This window comes from Hydra vulgaris, chromosome 09 (assembly GCF_038396675.1).
Source record: "Hydra vulgaris chromosome 09, alternate assembly HydraT2T_AEP".
NCBI classification, from domain to species: Eukaryota; Metazoa; Cnidaria; class Hydrozoa; order Anthoathecata; family Hydridae; genus Hydra; species Hydra vulgaris.
In genome coordinates this window covers 3,737,536-3,758,543 of record NC_088928.1, presented here as the reverse complement: position 1 = coordinate 3,758,543, position 21,008 = coordinate 3,737,536, and the positions used below count along the sequence as shown (strand labels likewise).

Here is a 21,008-nt window from a genome sequence, read left to right as displayed (position 1 = left end):
ATATATATATATATATATATATATATATATATATATATATATATATATATATACATGTATATATATATATATAAATATATATACATCTATATATATATATATATATATCAACCCTTGGAATAAGGAAAATTGAGGTAGGCAACAATATCCCTACCTCAATCTTATAGAGGTCGGCTAAAAAAATTTAATACATTTAAACAAGGCTGGCAATTTTAAGAACTAATTCCCGGTACTCCAGGTAGCAGTAATATATATAGTAAATATATATACATATATATATACATATATATATATATATATATATATATATATATATATATATATATATATATATATATATATATATATATATATATATGTATGTATATATAAATTATAAATTAATATAGACACATAAATTTACATTTAAAAGAATAATAAACAATAATAATTAAAAGAAAGATTAAAGAGTTATACTCAATCTCACGAATGTTGCTGGATTTTGGAGTGTAAAATGATGGTAAGTTTATTTAGTTTTTTAGATTATATGATACTAGTATTTACTACATTAATATGTAAATGATAATTTACATAATATATTAAAGGTTATATAATATTTTTTAGATAATATTATTCTATTAATGATAATTTAGTTTTTATAAACTTTTTTGAATCATTTACTTTGCTAAAATATATTTACAAAATATAATAAACATAATTTAAACAAACATAATTTATACTTTATATTTTTGTTTGTCCTGTTTTTAAAGGTTTTTATTTTTTAAAGTAGCCACAATCTACTATAATAACTTTTATCTAGTATTTCAACTTGTATTTAAGTTGTTATTATATACATATATATATATATATATATATATATATATATATATATATATATATATATATATATATATATATATATATATATATATATATATATATATAGAGTAATAGCATAAACTAAAAAATTTAGCTTTTATTTTTTTAAATTTTGATATTCTTTAAAATCTATTAATACTAAGATTTCTAAGCTTATCCTCCCCTTCAGATATTGGAAAATGTAACCATGTTAGATTATTATCTTGCCTGACTAAATTTCATTTGAGATATTTTACAATTTAAGTATCTGATATTCTCTGGTTATGAATGCATCAAAAATCTATTATTAATTGTTATAATAAATTTGTGCAAATCTGTTGACAGTTTACTTTTTGTAATTATGAGGTTAATTTAAAATTTTATGATTATATGAATCTTTTTTACTGGTAAAGTTTTTTAAATTTGTTTCAGAAAATTTAAATTTTTTTCAGGATTTTTTAGACAAGCTTTCTTGAACATAAATAAAATTAAACTTTATTTAACATTCATTTAACATAACTTAATTTATTTAATCCAAGAAACCGATATTATCATAAGTGTTATATGATGTTTCCATGTTTCCATAAACACTTGGCAATCACTTGTATAAATAATTTCTCCAATGTTTTAAAAAAAATATTTATTTGAAATGTTAAAATTAAATTAGATTGTTTTTATTTTATATAATAGGCATTATCTTTATAAGCAATTTATAAACAGATTTTTATATATATAGCAATTGGCTGTTAAAAAACTTTAGTTTTTAAGGAATTTAAATTACTTTTAAGAAATTCTTTTTAATTTTTTTTCATTTAGTTCTACCCCTTATATATTTTGTTCATAATGTTTTTATTTAATTAAAATTTCAACTTAAAAATTCACTTAAAATAATTTGGAAATCTTTATTGCTAAAAATAACTTAAAATACCCTACATACAAAAATTTCCTTTTTATTTTCAATAATGTATGCACATTTTTATATATTATTATAAAAGCTTTTGCATTACTGTTTCATACTTTTAATATTAACTTATAGTTTTTAATTAATTTCATTTCATTAAAAATGTTGCAAAATGTACATTTAATATATGATCATTTGTAATAATGGATTTTTAATTCTATTTTTTAATCTTTATAATATCAAATGCACCACAAATACTCATTATCAATGTATTATTATTGATTTTACATGAGTCACGATAAGTGGCATCAACCAATGTACATTTAAAAGAAAAAAACTATTATGTTTACATAAAGCTTTTTACTGTTTAATATTTTTGTTTGCTTAAGAATAAAACACTTAAAATACTTTTAAAGTATTAGTTAAACAGATATTTTTAATTCATTATTTTGATAAAGTTTAGATTTTTTATTCTTTTATTTATTGATATGAAGTAGTTTTAATTTTTAAAATTCTTTGTTTTGTTTTTTCTCCTTGTTTTGTTGTTGTTGCTTTTAACTTCCCCCTTGAGCCAACCAAACTTTTGAATAAGTTTTCATCATTAACAAAGGAAATACCAGGTTTGGTTTTTATCAGCCCACTTATAAAAAATCTGTTATGTTGTGGTAATTAAGAGTTCCTGTTTATTATTTTAAGCTGGGTATATTGTTTTGCTGTCAATTAAAGTAATGTTTTCATCAGATTAAATCCATTGTCCAATACACTAAGCATGATGGGATTCATATTTAATATAATTAGTTAGGTATGAATTAAGTTATTATTTATGTGATGTCATGGTATGTTTTGAAAAAAGTTAAATGTGTTGAAAGCTGCTGCACATAAAACATAAAAAGTTTTTTTATACATGATGGGTGTGAAGACTCAAAGAAAAATTCAGTTTTGCTTTGTAAGATTTATTTGCATTTTTAAATTTTGCAAAAAATAAACTTTTTGTACAAATATTTTATTTTGAGTCAATGTTTATAATGAAAAGTGTCAAATGAGCTTTTAATAAGTTATTATTATTTGTTGTTTTTTATTTTGTATAATTATTAATGACATATTTTTAAGGATGTGTTTTGAATTTTATAGCATGTTCAATGATAAGATATGTTAAATATGTTTTAAGTGAACTTGTTACAATTTATACTAGGCTTATGAATTTAAAGAGAAATAGTTATCTATAATAATTTATAAATGGAAAAATAATAAGATATTTTTCCACATTACTTTTCTCTTTGATTTTTATGCTTTTAAAAAAAAATTTTAATTAAGAAAATTTCTCGAAAGATAATTTATTTTATAATTAACTATTTTAGTTTCTCTAAAAATTAAAATTTGTAATATAAAAAAAAAAAAAGTTTATTACTTAGTAATATTGTAACAAAAATGGTATCCTATGATAAACACATCTTTGAAATAAAAAAAATTGTTACTTTGAGAAACACATAAAATAACAAAAAATCGGTTACCTATGATAAACACATTTATGAAATAAGGAAACTTTAACAATTTTTATTTGCTTGTTTTTAAAAGCTAAAGCTCTAACAGTTTTTACAATTAAATGATAAAAATGATGTGTTTTTTTAAATATATTTTTAACTATAGGTAGTTATTTCCTTATAATATATATTTATTAAACAATGTTAAAATATTTGAATTAAATTATCTTAATTCATTACAAACTTTTATCAAAGAATATCCACTATAGTTAGAAAAAATACAAAGCTATTTCAAAAAAACATCAATTTGCATGTTTGTAATTATTTATTTTTTATAATATTAAAAGATTATTTATTTGAATTAGACTGCGATTGGTGATATAAAAGTGTTATCAGAAAACGGTTTTCTTGACCTCCCTCTCAGAACACTTTATTTTATTTTTAATACTTTATTTTTTCCAAATTTGCGTTTTAAAGTATACTGATTCTGAATTTGAAAAACTCCCAAGTTTTCCTTTTGCAGTTTTCAAGAAATATACGATTTAATTTTATATTATCGAGTGATTAGATTTTTATCGTGTAAGATAAAATAGTGATTTGAAAAATGTTTTTAGCAGCTATAACTGCATAAATACTAAATTGTATAACAATATATATGAAATATTTTTAATATAAAACCAATTATATATTCATTCACATAGGTATATAAGAGTGAATCGATTTTTATTGTGTAAGTCTAAAAGTTAATTTGAAATGTCATTTTAACAACTGATAATACATTGTTCATTTAACTTTTTTAAATTTACTTTTATTATCTTACAAACATGAAGAAAGTCATTACCATAAAGGTGACACACAAATTTCTTTATTTTAGTAAATAAATGTGATGTCATAAAGTGATTTTCACCAAGCTCTGCTAACGCACCTCAGTTTTTTTTGTAAGACCTTAAATACTGAAGCTTTTCCTTTACCATAAAATAAACTTGTAGTTTTACAGTGTTTTAAATGTTTGTATTACGGAAGTAATACTTTTAAAAAAAAGGTAGGAAATCATGTCATAAAAGGTAGATAAATTAAGTTAACCAATTAACCTGTAAAAGAATGAAAGCCAACTACAGCATTTACAAAAGATCTACCCCAACGATCAGCTACTTTGCTTACATTAATTATACGTTTGTTGATTTCCAGTTGCAAATAATACATTAACACTAAAATGTTTGATAGCATGTAAAGCAATGACAAGTACATCAGTGTCAGGACTCCAAATTACAACATTTTGGTGAAAACTGCATGATAACAGTGAGCCATTAATAGAGTATCTATTTCTTCATGATCACTTTTAAAAGAGATTATTTCAGATACTACCACATTATTTGCTGATAACAAAAGTTCATAACATTTATCTTCATTGGTTAAATAAACACTTTTATTTGAGAAATGAAAATTTATTCAATGAACTCCAATGAGTAAATAAAAAATTTATTAACTCTTCTTTTTTTTTGCCATTTGAAAAGAACTTCTTCCATTGAGAAGGTATAGACTCTAGTTTATTTGATATACAAATAATCGAGTTCCATGAGCAATTCTTTTTATTTGCCCTAAATTTTTAATACTATGTTTAAAATAGCTATCTGAAACAAAGTCAACACGCTGACACCCAATCCTTAACAGCTGGACAGATTAATAATTTCTTTTAGTATATATTCAGCTAATTCACCAATATTGATTCTAACTTGCAGTGTTTGTAACAGTGCCATCTCATCTACTAGTAAAGCTCCACTTTCAACAATTGGCAACACCAGTGAATCTTTAACAGGCTCTTCAAGAATTTATAACAAGTTATATTTTGTTGTTTTTACTAAAGTTCCATCTAAGGTGGCAAACAGTGAGGGATGAGGTCGTAGAGGGTACTTTAAAACTTTCTTCATATCAATATCTCTGCTTTTTGCAAGATTAGCATATCAAACTTATTTGTGGTGTTCTTTATTTCTGCCGTTTCCTCTTTTTTATTTTTAATATGCACTTTATTGTGCATGTTGGAAAATTTATGTAAAATTGTTTTATTAATTGGAGAAAATATGTCTGGCTCTTTGCAAATAACATTTTCGTTAATAAAATTCTCAGCTTTTTGTTTTCCTATTTCCCAAAGACTAAGCATATCTCTTGAAGTATTTTTACCATTGTATTAATAGTCTCCAGAATTGATGTAACATCCTTTTCATTCTTTTTTATTCTTGAATCATCCAAGTCTTTTCTACAACTAAATATCATGTTTATAAAATATACTTTTGAAACATTCTTTAAAAAGATAATTCTATAATGTTTTAAAAATACAAAAGACAATTATCTTGTAAGTAAACTATATTGTTGTGAAACAAATTTTTTTACTTAATCTTAACACTTCAACACAAAATAAAAAATAGGCAAAACCTTTATGCGTTTGATTAAGTACGCTTATTTCTAACAAATAGCAAGATGCATATCTGCCGTTGTTGATACGATCTGTAACAAAAAACCATCTTAACATAGAGTTAACTGTAGATAGATGCAGATCCCAATTTCCAGTACGAACTGCTTTTAAATGAAGCAGCATTAATTGCACCATTTTTAAGTAGACACTCCCGAAAGAAAACAACTGGAGCTTTGTACATTGTTGATTAACATAAGTCTGATAGCTTATAATAATATCTAATAACAATGGACTTTGATTAAGTCATTAAAGTCTAGATCTTCATAACATTCTTTCATACCACAAATAAAATTTAAAATGTCAGCTTTTTTTTCTCTGGTCTTTGAAGCAAGAAAGGGCTAAAACCTCAGACGACTAAGTGCTTTATACATCAATTTATGAGCTCTAACACCACAATTAAAACGTTTGCCAGACATTATTCCATTGCATGAGCCAAAAGCAATAACACCAGACTCACACTTGACGATCAAGAAGATTTTCTTTTATTTTCTGTTCAAAAACTTTCAGATATATGATTCAATTTTCTTTTTCTGGCTCTTTCAATTTTAGAAGCATTTGTGAAATACTTGTAACATTTTAGATTGTATACCAAATGAGAGTTTTTATCAAAATGTTTAGGGCAGTTTACAACTTTATGTGCTATACCCATAGCTTTTGACTTTTCTTCACTTATCATAAGCCATTCATTTTGTGATAAAACAAATTTTTCATAGGTTAAATTAGTAATATTTCTTAATTATTCAACTTCACAATTCAAAAAATAAGACACAAGAGTTTGCAAGACTCGGCCGCGGCCATATATATATTTTTTTGAATATTAGGAAGACAAGTAATTTGCTGCATGCATTTATTTAAAATTAGTTTGAGAAAAATTATACAAAAATATGTTCTTTTTTTTATTGATAATTTTCAACAAAACGAAACGATAGTCATTTAAATCGATTTTTATAGGGGGTTCTAACACTTTTTTCTCAAAAACTGCAGAAGAAAAACTTGGGAACATTTGATAATGTTATTACATATTATAAAGTCCTATTTCTGAAAAAATGAGAGGCAGGACACACACCGTTGCAATTAGCATGCACCGATCGCGGTCTAAATTATGTTTTTAGTCCAATGACTTACATTATTAATACTTCATTGTTTGCAGCCTGAACGACACAGCTTACACACACGCAATGAAGTAATGAAACCTGCTCATATCTTTCGTGATCAAGTTAACACAGTGGCACAGTGGTTTGATCAATGGAATGATATTGAACAAACTATAGCATGTTATTCATTGCTGAAAAGAATTGGTCACACACAGGCAAGATTTTTATCACTTGTTCTTGAACATACATTTCGAGACACAGCCTATGAAGTCAATATTCTGGAAAGGGAAGCCAATGGAAAAGGTTTTAATTATTCTAGTTTCAAGAGTTTTTTTTTTAGTTTTTTTTATAATTTTTAATGAATTTATAAAACATAATTTAGATTTTAATGTATTTGTTAAATAGTAAAAAATTTGAATATATAAATTAATTAATTTAATTAAAAAATAATAAAATGTAAAAAAGGGCAGTCGTTCCACTCAGATTTTTAAATTTTAACTAGTAGTATCTATCGATAATATGAAAAAATGCAAAATTCATACTCCAACTTTAAATGGTTTAAATGTTACAACATTTTAAAATTCAGCCTAAAATGCTCTATTTTTGCCCAAGTACGGTAGTGGTGTAGTGGTAGAGCTCTTGCCTCATAAGCAAGAAGTTCTGGTATCGATCCCCACTATGTCTCTGGTAATACTGAATTTAACTTGTTTGTCCACACAGCGGCTTTGTTCGTCGAGGTTCATGTTTCGGAGTTATAGAGTTGAGAGAGAGTTATAGAGTTGAGAACCGCAAATGAATTGAATTGAAATAAAAAGTCTGTTATTATTGATTTTGTACTTTTTAATGAAAAATTTAAGTTCTAGTAAAAAAATATGGCTAAACTTTGCTACCTGACCATTTTTGAGGGTGCTGAATCCAATGTAGAAAGATGAACCCAATAAAACTTTTTGATGGTCATTTATTGATTTTAAAATGGTCAAACATTTGTTCTGTTATCTGCTATGGGTTAAGCTGTTGCTAACTCCAAAAGTTGCCCAACTTTCAATGAACAGACAAAAAAAAAGTTGATAGACCTTATCTTAACATACAGAGGTATGAAAATTATTAGACTCAACTAGGTTTTTTTCAATAAAAATACCAAAGATCTGTCACCTAGAAAAGTTGCTGTTACTAAACATTGCTTGAAGAAAAAACGTATTCACAACGAGAAATAGCTTCAAGACTACAAATTTCACAGAAATCTGTGAGCCGTATCAGCCAGGCTATTAAAAATGGGCAAGATTACAATTCTGCACGACAAGGATATTGTGGACGCAAGTCCAAAGTGAGCCCGAGAACCCAACGCAAACTTATCCATATGGCTAAAGTGAATAGAAGAGCCACTAGTGAAGACTTAAAAAAGTCTTTGGAGAAGTATAGTGTTGGTATTTGCAGTTCTACGATTAGAAGAAGGCTTATTAATGCAGGTCTTCCAGCACGTCGGCCAAGAAAGAAAGCCAAAATAACAAGGACAATGGCTAAAAAAAGGGGTTAACTGGGCCCATGTGGTTAAATCTCGCTTTGAAAGTGATTGGAGTAAGATGAGTAACTTAAACATTTCAATATTTTTTCTTACGCATGCTTCTTTAAACAAAAATTTCTACCCTAACACCAACCAACCCATGTTCCTTTTTCTTTCACACTTAACTGTCAATTTTCAAGATCTTTTCATTACTCATCTGCCAATTCCGGTCAATACTCAGCTGTGTTATTGCAGTCTGTTATATTATCTGATTACAGGTCTGCTTCTCTGATGAATCCATGTTTTCAATGTGATGAAAGCAGTCAATATGTGAGGAGATCTTTAAATAAAGAGTTTTCTGAGACTTGTGTTGCTCAGACTGTGAAGCATCCTACCACAGTTATGGTGTGGAGTATCATCTCAGCCAAAGGCACAGAGCGTTTATATATTGTTGAAGGCACAATGAATCAGCACCAGTATAAGAAAGTTTTGGAAAAAAGACTGCTGCCCTAATTGAGAGACTGATTTCCTGATGGAGACTGTGTTTTCATGCATGATGGTGCACCATGCCATAAAGCCAAGTCAGTGACAAAGTTTTTGACAGAAAACCATGTACAAACATTGCCATGGCCAGGAAACAGCCCAGATATGAACCCCATAGGGAATTTTTGGGCGGTTGTTAAGAAAAGGCTAAAGAAAACCAGCATTACCACAAAAGTTCAATTGATTGAACAACTTATCAAAATATGGCACCATGATGAGGAAATGAAAAATAAATGTCCAGTTTTTGTAGAAAGCATGCCAAAGCGTATAGAAATGTTACTTAAGGCTAAAGGCATGCATACAAAGTATTAATGTAACTTTAAATTTTTTAATAAATTCCTTTTAGAATATAACAACCATTTTTATTGAAAAAAACCTAGTTGAGTCTAATAATTTTCATACCTCTGTATTATCTTACCCATGTTACCAGAACAAAATTTTGTGTGACTATTTTAAAAACAAAAAACAATAATCAAAAAGAACTTTTAGATTCAGCACACTCAAAAACAGTCAGATACCAATTTTTAGCCAAATTTCTCCACTAGAACTTAAATTTTTAATTAAGAAATACAACTGCAAAATCCTTTTTGCCAGACTTAGGGAACTAGGCTGAAATTCTTGGCTGAATTTTAAAACCTTTTAATTTTAAACAGTTTGTCGTTGGGAGCTTTAATTTTGCATTTTTTCATGTTTCGTTTATAGGTACCACTGGTTAAAATTTGAAAATCTGAGGGGTAAGTGAAAGTTTGAAAATCTGAGGGGGTAATGAAATTTTTTTGTCCTATTTTTAAATGGAAATACAATAAATGATAATTTTTTACAGCTCTCAAAATAATATCCGGTTTTCTTATAGAGTTTCTTCGAAGTCTGTGTCATGAGAGAAAAGAAATAGCTGTACAACAATTACTTTTGCATTTACCTTTATTGCATCCTGGAAATGATGAAGCCAGACATGAATACCTAAAATTACTTCCAAAAATTTTATCACACTCTCTTGAATATTCTATTCACAAAGAAGAATGCAGGCAGCTGCTTTCACTTGCTCTTGTCCATCCTGCTTTTGTTCCTGAAGAACGTAATTCATTAACTTGGTGGTTAGGTTTAATTGAAGAGAAAGGAGATAGTATTAATGAAACTTGTCGCCCACCACCTGGATTTGTTAACCCTGCCTTGCACACCCCATTAACAAGCTCAAAATCTTGTCAGGTATGGGGTACTAATCATCATGCTCCTATTAAAAGTTCATATTCCCATAAACCATCTGGTCAAACTAATGGTTGGAAGGGCCAAACTCAACTTACCCATACAGACTCAGGCATTTGTACTTCATTTGATAATGGTTCAAACAACATATACAATGCTGCAGGTATTGTATTATTATAATTTTTATCAAATTTTGTTGGAACATTTAAAGCATGTTAAAACTTGTTTTAAGAATTTTAAATGTTTTATTATTGAGTTAAACAATAACTATTAATTGTTCTTTCAATTTCAATTTTCTTTGTAATAAATATAAACAAGTAATAAAGTCTTTTTTTCAAGTTGAAAAATCTTCTCATTTTCTTTATTCTACTATTAGTAATATAAAGTTTGAAATAATGCAGCATATTAACTTAGTTGTAACTTGAAAACATTGTGGCATAACATGTCCAACACTTGTACATCAACTATATGGTAACCATAGTTTACTTTAAAACAGTTTAATTTCTTGTTTTTAATTTTGATTTTCACTTTGTATTTACTTACTTAAAGTTGATGGGACTTTTTGTGATTTTCTCTGTGGTGGTCCTTAGGCTGATGTCTTTTATCTCTCCACTGACAATTATGCCTCTTACATAATTTCTTGAATCCAGGCAAGTATGGACACTTTTATTCTATCTCCTCAGTTTCAAGTCAAGTCTCATTCTACCTCATGGTTTCCATGGTCTCCGTATTCTGAAGCTGCTAATTCTAATCGCAAGTATTTTTTTCATCTTTTTTACACAAACAACTCTCTTGAGAACAAGCATTTTTTTATTATTGCATGAAATCAATGTAAAAAGGTCTGATGCTAAGATTTTCTCAAGACCTCTCTTCAACACTTAAAATGATGTCTTTAAACTGTAAATATTAAAAAGTAATAAAAAAGCCCTTAACTGCACTCAAAGTAAAATTGCTTAATGCATATGTAAATTATTCGCTGATTAACACTTAAAAACAAGACCTGATGATATAAAAGAAGTTACAAAAGAACTCTTCATAGTTCAATTACCAACATATTTCAAATAATTTTCCTTTTGTTAACTGAAAGATAAGTAACAATACAGTATAGAACCACAAGATTTTATTGTGTATTGTTTTTTTATCTAAATTAATGATCTTTCTGACAATCTTAAATCTAAAGTCGCTCTATTTGCTAACAACACAGGTAAATACTCCAGTTATGACAGAAAGTCTTCACTTTTTTTTGCTTAGAACAGGCAGCTGATCTTGAATCTTATCTCTCTTCTGCGACAGCTTGAGAGTTGCAATAGCTTGTGAATTTTAACCCAAATAAAACTTACTTATTACTCAAACTCACTCAACCTTTAACACTTAAACTTATTTATTTTGATAACAATTGTTGCAAGATTGTTGATATTTCTATATTGATACATGGTCATACCCTCACTGAGTCCTCTACTTTACGTCTTCTTAGATTATCATTCACTACTGATCTCTCATGGAAACCTTTTGTACAATCTATTGCATGTACAATCCTTCTTAGGTTGGCTCCCCTTTTTGTGCTCACCATTTCTCCTGACTCCATTTTTTATCTCTACAAATCTCTTATTGTCCCTATATGAAATACTGTCTTCATATTTGGGCTGCTTTTTCTAATAATACCCTTTCTCTTCTAGATAAGGTTTAAAAGCATATTGTAAATGTAGTTGGACTTGCTCTAGCTGCCAGACAACTGTCTTATTATTGTAAGGTTGCATCGCTTTCTCTTTTCTACAAATACTATCATCTCTAGTTCCATCAAACAAAATTCAATATCCCTTGAACTTTTATTAGATTTTATTTTGACTTGAACTTTTATTTATCTAGTTCTTTTGTTATCAATTTTTTCACATCAATGTTTTGAAATTTTCTCCTGCTTTCATGTTTTCCTGAGTTTAAAATATACAGTTTTTTAAGCCTTCTAACAACTGTGTTCTTGCTTTTTAACAGTATATTCATGTTTTCTCGAGTTAAAAAATATACAGTTTTTTAAGTTATTTATCAACTGTATTCTTGCTCTTTAACAATATTTTTTGTTTGCTGGTAACTCCCGACTTAAATAGTGTCTGCTTGCAGCCTGCTTTAGAGAAAATTAGTTTTTTAATAAAAGAAAGTTGTTAGTTAAATTTGTTAGTTTTTTTGTTAAAAAAACTTTTTGTTCAAGAATTTATAATTTTTTTAGGCGGTAACCAAGAAGCATTGGAAGACAAATATACGCGAGCTTACAGATCAAATTCTTTTCCTGTTGATCCGTCAAATGCACACACTACAGTTTCACCACAATCATCTGTGGATAGTGATGATGAAACTCTCAGAAAAGAAAGTACTAATGAGAATGCACATCCAGGCATGAAAGGTATGTTTGAATTTTTTGTTTATTTTAAGTAATGATAACTAATATATAGCTATACATTGTGTTGTATTAAGTGCTTTATTTTTTTAAGAAATTTATTTTTCCTTTATTATAAATGAATATTAAATTAAAAAAAATAATAATACTTGAATATTTGAATATTTACACCAATATATAATAAGGTATAAATAAAAGTATTACTATATAGTTGAATAATATTAAATTTGCTATCGTTTTGTTCGATCAGACATGAAACAATCAACCCTTAATCTTTAGTTTTTGATATTTATCGTAGCTTCGAATATATTCAATCAATAGTAGCAATTTCTGTCTAAATATACCTCTAGCCAACTCCACCACCTGTTCTAAGTAGTATTATCTCCATTATAAATAGCATTACTTCCATTACAAATACATTACCTGCATTATAAATACATTACCTCCGTTATAAATACATTACCCCCATTATAAATATGTTACCTCTATTATAAATACATTATCTCTAGTATAAATACATTACCTCCATTATAAATATATTACCTCCAGATTCTTTTTTACCTCAATTTTTCTTTTTGTATTCTTCTAATCTTTATTACATTAATTACACACAAAACTATCTTGTTACATCAAAACTATCGCAAAGCTTCCTTGCAAACAGATGTATCTTTTAATAATCCATTGTCTACAAAAATACTATTGAGTTCTAACTTTCTTTTGACACACTTCACTTTATTCTGAAACACTTCTAGAAATTTTTAATTGTCCATGAAATAACTGAATTTGTTTCATGGTTTGTTTACAAGAGTTTTGGTACAAAACAAAGTTTGGTAGTAACTCCAAAAATAATAACTACTTTCAAAACAAAATTTCTTTAAAAAGTATTGTATAAAAAAAATTAAATTGAATGTTTTACGACTTTTTGTGCTTTATGAGTTTAAAAAATATACACAGAAGTGGATCAAATAAATGAATGGTTACAATACATACAGTTTGCAGTGTAAAAAATAAAAAATTAATACAGAAAATATTAAATATTTCTTTCTTTCCAAGCTCATTTGATAACATTTATTTGTATTTAAGATATTCCACTGTGGCTAAAGAGTTTACGTTTACACAAATATGCACATATATTTACTGATGTTACTTATGAAGAAATGATGTCTTTTTCTGATGAGTATCTTGAAAAACACGGAGTAACAAAAGGAGCACGTACTAAGATCTTGCTCTGTATACAAAAGTTAAAAGATAGAGAAGAAACATTGGAACAGTTAGAAAAGGTAATAAATTTGAATGCTCTAGTTTGATATTTTTAGTTAACTTTTTGTATGAAAGTTTTGACTACCTGCTAAGTTGTTTTTCTCCCATTAAAAATATTTGAATGGTAGCCTGTCTGGTTAAAATGATTTACTAATATTATATTTCTATTATCCAAATATTGCATAATTTTCTAATTTTCATATTTGTTTTATTATGTTTTTTATTAAATAGGAAGTGTTACAGCTTGGTTGCTTGCCACATGTTTTAGCTGAGCTTAAAAGCATTTTAGTCACCCCAATCAAACCTCACAAAAATGAAAATACTAATGAAGAAAGTTTTAATGAAGGTATACAAACTGATAAATGCAATAATTTTGAAGACCTTCCTTTGCAAATAATTCGCGTTATGGGAAAAGCTTGCACACAAATTTTAGTGACACAACCTGATGAGCAATGCTGTATTACATATCTTGGTCTTTTGGAAAGAGTTTTGTCTCATGAAGCTTTTTCACAAGAAGATAAACGCAGGTTTCATTCATGGAAACTTCAGTGTCAAAAACTCGCTAGAGATTTTGCTATGAATAGAAAACTTGCTGGAATCGAGAAAGGGCCAAGAAAGTGTGTAATTTTAAAAATATTTTTATTTTATTTTTTTAGCATTAAAAATATATAATTATTTATATTGTATAGTTATTATTACAAATAGTTGGTATGATCCGATTGGTGGGGTTCATAGAAAGAACTCAACACATCGAATTAACCAACAAAAGGCAGGTGTATCTTATCCATTTTCTGGTGGTTCTTTAGTTGGAAGTAGTAAATCAAAATTAACTGGCTCAATTAGCTACCACCCAAACACGGTATGACTAAAAATTATTTTTTTGACCTTTTTGTTGTTGTTGTTTAAGAATTTTTTCTTGATTTCTTATTTTTCATGACTGTTTTTTTAACTTTTTACCATTAAGTTGAACAAAATAATATATTTTTTTTTTACAATTAAGTTGAACAAAGTAACACTTATTTTTACAATTAAATTGAAAAAAAAACACTTTTTTTTTTACTATTAAGTTAAACAAAATTTTTTTTTACAGTGAAGTAAAGTTAAATGTACTAATAAAACTTTTTACAATTAAGTAAAATTAAACTTGGAAACAAAATTTAGATAAAGTACATAAAATACTAAAGTTAAAAATTTAACATAAAAAATTTAAAATTAAATGTTTAACAGGAAAGAGTTAAAAATTAAATTCAAAAATTTAACATAATTTAACCATATAACACTAAAGTTTTACGTTTTTAGGTTTTTAAGTTTTACATATTAACACCAAAACTAAAATAAATAAATTTAAATATTATTTAATATTTATAATAGTATACACATTTAAAAAAGTACATAAAGTACAAACACTTTATAATTACTTTTATATTTTGCTTTATATAATAAGTAAGTATAATTAAGCAACTGTAAGTAAGCAAAAAGTGTCGAAAAAAAAGTTTAGTCATTCATATATTATTGTATTATCGCTTGAATGTATCTAGTATATCTCTTAAATAGACTCTCTGTGTTATTATTTTTAAATTTTAAATTTTTTTTGATTAAACATAATTATCAATATTTTTTAATGTTTATTGAAAGAAATTAATAATAAATAAATTATTAAATTATTTATAAGAAATTAATAATTAATAAATTTTGATAATTAACAAACCAATTCAATAAGTTCAAGAGTCTTCAGCAAGTAGTTTCCATTTATAGCTAATAAAACTTCTTTGGCCTAATACTCTTTTAATTTGCTAAAACTTGTATGCAAATATAAGTTACTAAACTTAAATTTTTCAACCAATATTGAAAATATTGAGAATATCCTGTATGCAAGTTGTGTTTTGACAGCATGAGTTTTTTAGTCCTTTGCTTTTAAAGTAACAATTTTACCAACTTTTTGCTCTAATTTGTAGCTCTATGTTTAATTTTAATTTTTAATATTGTCTAATTTTTAGCCCAATCAGGAGTAAAGTTAAGTATAACAATAAAAGCTATGCATTATACATGTATATTTGATTTGCTAACTTTTTTGATAGGAAAATACAGTCACTAGTTACACAACAAAACATATGGTTAGTGGCATGATATTTTGTTTCTGATTCTAATCGAGTAGCTGACACTGCGTATAACATTCCAAAAATATATGATGTAATTTATAATGTATATGTATAAATAATACTTATGATCCCAAACCTCGAAGACATGTTGTGTTCATATTAAAGAGAATGATAAAAAAACGTTTGAGCTAATTTTTTTTTGATTAAAACAACATATTAAATGCATACCAAGAAAAACTAACTTTTATGTTTTAGTTAAAGCTTGTCTTCTCCATTTTGTTGTAGGCCAAATAGTCTTCATAATATGTGCTGCAATCTACAGACTTGATAATTTATTCAAGCGTGTTTTATTCCTATGAGTTTTAGTAAATGATGTCATTGTTTGTGTACATAATCGATCTTTTAAACAAACAAAAAAATCAATGACGTTATGTACTAAAACTCATAGGAATAAACCATGCTTGAATAAATTATCAAGTCTGTAGATTGCGGCATATATTATGAAGACTATTTAGCCCACAACAAAACAGAGAAGGCAAGCTTCGACTGAAAGCAAAAAAGTTTATTTTTCTTGGTATGCATTTAATTTTTTTTTTTAATCAAAAAAATTCAGCCCAAACGTTTTTTTAAAATTATTTTCTTTAATACGAACACAACATGTCACGGAGGTTTTGAACACAACATGTCACGGAGGTTTGGGATTAAATTAAAGAAAAGCTTGTATAAAAGTTTAAAAGTGTGAAATTTTATTTTATAAATAAAACAAATATAAGTGATAAAAGATACAAATTTAGAAATTATCCTGACATTTGTTAAAAACAAGTTGTGCTAATAGAATCTAAAAGCCAATTATAGAGTTCTTTACCAGAAAGTTTTGTAAAATTCCTTAAATGTTTTTGTTTTTTTTGGGAAAGGATATTAACAGTGAAAAATTAAATTTTTTTGTACCAAAATAAAAAAAAAATTAAAATAGCTAATGTTCATTTTGCAAATACTCATTCTGAAATATAGCATTTTGTAAGTTAAATTTTAAAATTAAGCTTTTTTGCTATGTACAAAATTAGCGTTTTTACTGAATGACATTTTGAAGTCCAATATAAAAATTTGTTTGCTAAATATAGAGATAGAAATGTAAAAATTAAACATCTTTATGTACCAAAATGTTTGTAATTAAATGTTATTTTCAGAATCACAAAAGATTAACAATATAAAAATTTACTTTTTAAAACATTGATAAAAAATAAAAGTTTATGTCAAAATGAATTCTTTTGCAACAGTACCTTGCAGAACAGTTGCTTTTGAATGAAACTTATGAAGCAAGTCATTATAAATGTGTTTAGTTATGTTTTATGAACCAAAAATGTTTGATTAACCAAGTAACTAAATCCTATTTATTTATTGATATTCAAGTGTCTTATGGGTATAAAAATTTTTATAAATAAATAACGGTATTTATAATATATACTTCTTAAGTGTCATTAAATAGTTTTTAAAGGTTCAGCTTTTAAAGGTTGTTGATGTGTCTACATTGCTCCATTCAACTGTTGTAAAACATGTGTAGACCTGGGCCATCATATCTAATGCAGCCCTAAATACCAACTGCACCACCGCTACCTTGTAGGTACACTACAGCGACTATCAAACTTTTCATTGCAGTGACTACAGAAATTACTTTGTTTTTATAATTTAGGACAGTGTAGTTAGATTCTTCACTAAAAAAAATTTTTCTTAATTCATAGTTACTTATTTTTAAAATTGCTTTGCAAAATTTAATTTGTTTTAAATGGTATGGTGGTTTTAATAATGGTTTTTTGAAAGCAACATAGCATCACAGTTTACAGTTAATTAGTCTTTTATTAACTGTTTGTCTTGATATTTGATTTTTAAAATTAACTTTTTATTAAAATAAACTTTTAAAATACTACATATTAATTTAAATACAGTTTTTGTAAAATTTCATTAAAAAGGAGAGTTTAATTTACTATGATGAAACTTTCTTCACAATAAATTTATAAAAAGCTCTTCTTTAAAGCATTAAGGAGAGCTAGCATGCTAATCTTATGCACACACACACACACACACACACACACACACACACACACACACACACACACACACACACACACACACACACACACACACACACACACACACACACACACACACAAACATACCATAAATATATGTATAGATAATTAAAAATAATTAAACAATATTTTATTTAAACAAAAATTAAAATTAAATAAAAAATAATAGCATTTTATTTTTGTTATGTATAGCAATTTAATAAATATTTTCGAGACTGTTGCAAAAGTCTTTCGGAATGAATTGTTTTGAAAGTTTCTTTTCGGAAGTCGTTATTACAGAATTTAAATTTTTTTAATTTTTTGTATAGTGCATTATAGAAGGTGATTTTTCGCATGTAAATTCTGTAATAGCATTTGAAATACGGTAAATAAAGATGCGAAATTTTTCTTTGTATTTCGGCTAATAACCCTACATAAATACTAGTTTATTTCTTCTTTTTTTAATAAATTTTTTTGAGATTTTATGAAAATAAGTAATCTAAGTAAATTAGATAAAAATAATAACTTTGATAATAATAACTAAATATTTAATTGCGAAAGTTTACAAATGCGTCAAATACTCTTTACAAATGCGTCAAATACTCTTTACAAATGCGTCAGATTACAAATGCGTCAAATACTCTTTACAAATGCGTCAAATACTCTTAAAAACTAATCTTCTTTGAAAAAAAAATTCCCTTGAATGTCTGTAAATTTTAAATCTCTAAAAATAGAACAATTTGATACCTGTTATAAATTGATATCTGAAATAATTTTATAATTTATCATTATGATTAAATGTCAATTTTATATATCAGACCTGATTATGTTATAGATCTGATAACATTCTTATTATAATGTAAATGTGTGTGAATTTAATCATAAATTCTGTTTTAGAGAGCAAGTTTATCAAAGGAACCGTTAACCAGAACTAAATCGGCTCCTACAACGCGTCCTCAAGGTTAGAAATTTTTTAAGACTACAAAAATACTTTTATTTAAATATAATTGTTGTTTTTTGTTGTTGTTGTTTGTTTGTTTTTTTGTTTTTTTTTGTGATAAAATAATTTTTAGATAAATTAATTATTTATTTTAGATAAAAATATGATTAAATTTATTTTAAAATATACAGTTCTTTTAAATTTATTTATAAGTTCTTCATTTTTATTTTATATTATTTATTTTTCACAAAAAATTAAAAAACATTTGACAAATAAGTTAGCACTATTTTTAGAAAATATTGTTACTGTGGCAAAAAATTAAATTATGAAAATTTTATAGATGTTGCACAACACTCATTCTTTTTTTATGTCCCTGGTACCACATTTTTGAAATGGTTTGAATAAGTTTCCGTAATGTCCATTTCTTATTTAAGTATGACATCTGTTTTGTAGATCAGGACTTTTTATTGTTGCTATATATAAAAATAGTTTAAGATTAGTCAAATTAAATAGTAAGTAATTTATATTTTATTTATTATTAAGTTTATGGTCTTTGGGTAATGTGCTAGAAAACAGTTTTCTTAGCTATAATTCTTATAGGGCAACAAGACATGGAAGCTATAAACAAAAGCCTTGAGAGTATAGGTCTAAGTATGACTAACCACGCATTAGAAGGTTTGTTACTCCGAATATTTGTTTAATTTGAATTTATTCAATATCTACAAAACCAAATATTGAATTTTTTTTTAATTTTTTATTTGCAACTAATAGATTTTATTATTAAAAAAAAAAATTTTTCAGATGCGTCAGAGAAAGTAGATGAATTGTATTGATTATTTTTTGGTTTATCTGCTTGGCAGGAACAAATATGTTAATATCATTTGTTGTCAGGAACGACAAATCCTGATCACGCCCGGAGCAGTGTCAGTGTATATTGAGAAGCATTTTCGTTAACAGATTTTTACGTTTATTAATTTTTAAAGCATCTTTGAGAGAGACTTTTTGAAGTTTATTTGTTCAAACTACTTTATAAAGACTCCCAGTGGGAAAATAACGTGAATCAAATTCCTAGTGGGTAAAAGACGTGTATAAATTCCCAGTGGGAACTTACTAAATTATATTACCAATAAGGGAACATCGTGTTAAAACGATACTCCGTGGGAGTCATGTAATAAACATTTTGTGTTTAGAATTAGTCGTTCTATGAATTTCCTTTGTACGATTTTATTTTTTATTCTTTTCTTCAGCTTTTCTTTTTTTTTCTTTTCTTTCTGCTTTGTAAAAAGGAGTAGCAGTTTATGTTAAAAAATTATCTAACCTTAAAAATTATTGACAAGTATACATGAACCTAAGAATACCTTATTGTTGGATAGTTTTCGAAATTTATTTATCTAAAAAGCGGTATTATTCTGCAATAAATCTTTATAAAAATGAAACCAAAATCATCGAAAAAAGGTTTTTCATTATTTTAGATTCTTCAATAAAGTACTAGTTTTTCATTTTTTGTATAGTAGCTGGCCTGCTTGCAAAGTTTAGACAAGTCTTTATTTGATGATTATTTTTTGTTAAGCTTGTAAATTTATTTTATCTCGCAAAACAAAGACTTTAAAACGTTTTCAAGTTAAAATTGTGTTTTTTGTAACAAATCCCCTTTGTCCCTTTTTTTTTATTAATCGTATAGAAATTTACTGTAAAGTTTTTTACTAATATTTGATCGGTTTTTAATAGATTAGATAGTACAACATCTATTTCTAATTACACTACTCTAGCTTTAAGGTTATGCACTATTTTAGCTGGGACTACGAGACAATTTTAATTTTAAAATTACACACTGTTTTAGCTGGGACACTAAGACTTTTATTTTTGAAATTGCACGCTATTGTAGTTGGGGCTACGCGAAAAAAAAAAGTGACTGTGCTGGTCTTAATAAAGGGCCTTTCGAAACAATTATAAAGCTTATAAAATAATTATGAGCAAAAAGAAAGTAAAGAAGAGTGATTTGTGGTGGTGATATAGTAAATAAATCAATTGTTTAAATGAAAAAAACTTATGAATTTATTCATGTTATAATTATTGAAAGGAATATTTACCCTCTTTCTACCATTATAAAAGTGTTGTGGATTGTTAATAAAAATAGCAACCAACCTATCCTCGGTGATGTTAAACGTTATTTTATTATTGCTAGGCAGTATCATATCTCAATCGAAATCTTAGGAATTGAAGG

General features: G+C 26.4%; 1 protein-coding gene across 2 annotated transcripts; it reads left to right on the top strand.

The window, feature by feature from the left end:
* Positions 1-381: 381 nt before the first annotated feature.
* Positions 382-20,411, top strand: LOC100212882 (protein Smaug homolog 1). Of its 2 annotated transcripts, none has more exons than XM_065804516.1 (10): positions 382-499; positions 6,840-7,086; positions 9,681-10,193; positions 12,252-12,425; positions 13,503-13,699; positions 13,911-14,296; positions 14,385-14,538; positions 18,742-18,805; positions 19,385-19,459; positions 19,586-20,411. In XM_065804516.1, the coding sequence occupies exons 1-10, from the start codon at positions 494-496 to the stop codon at positions 19,615-19,617; spliced, it is 1,848 nt and encodes a 615-aa protein (XP_065660588.1). In that variant the 5' UTR covers positions 382-493; the 3' UTR covers positions 19,618-20,411. The 2 variants fall into 2 exon arrangements, with proteins under 2 accessions (XP_065660588.1, XP_065660587.1); XM_065804515.1 differs by lacking the exon at positions 382-499 and adding an exon at positions 2,221-2,684.
* The last annotated feature ends 597 nt before the right edge of the window (positions 20,412-21,008 follow it).

Coding starts and splice junctions, on each gene's coding strand:
- LOC100212882 (XM_065804515.1), top strand. CDS start 2,643: ATGATGGGTGTGAAGACTCAAAGAAAAATTCAGTTTTGCTTT. Junction 10,194..12,251: donor CAACATATACAATGCTGCAG/GTATTGTATTAT, acceptor TAATTTTTTTAG/GCGGTAACCAAGAAGCATTG. Junction 13,700..13,910: donor CATTGGAACAGTTAGAAAAG/GTAATAAATTTG, acceptor TTTATTAAATAG/GAAGTGTTACAGCTTGGTTG.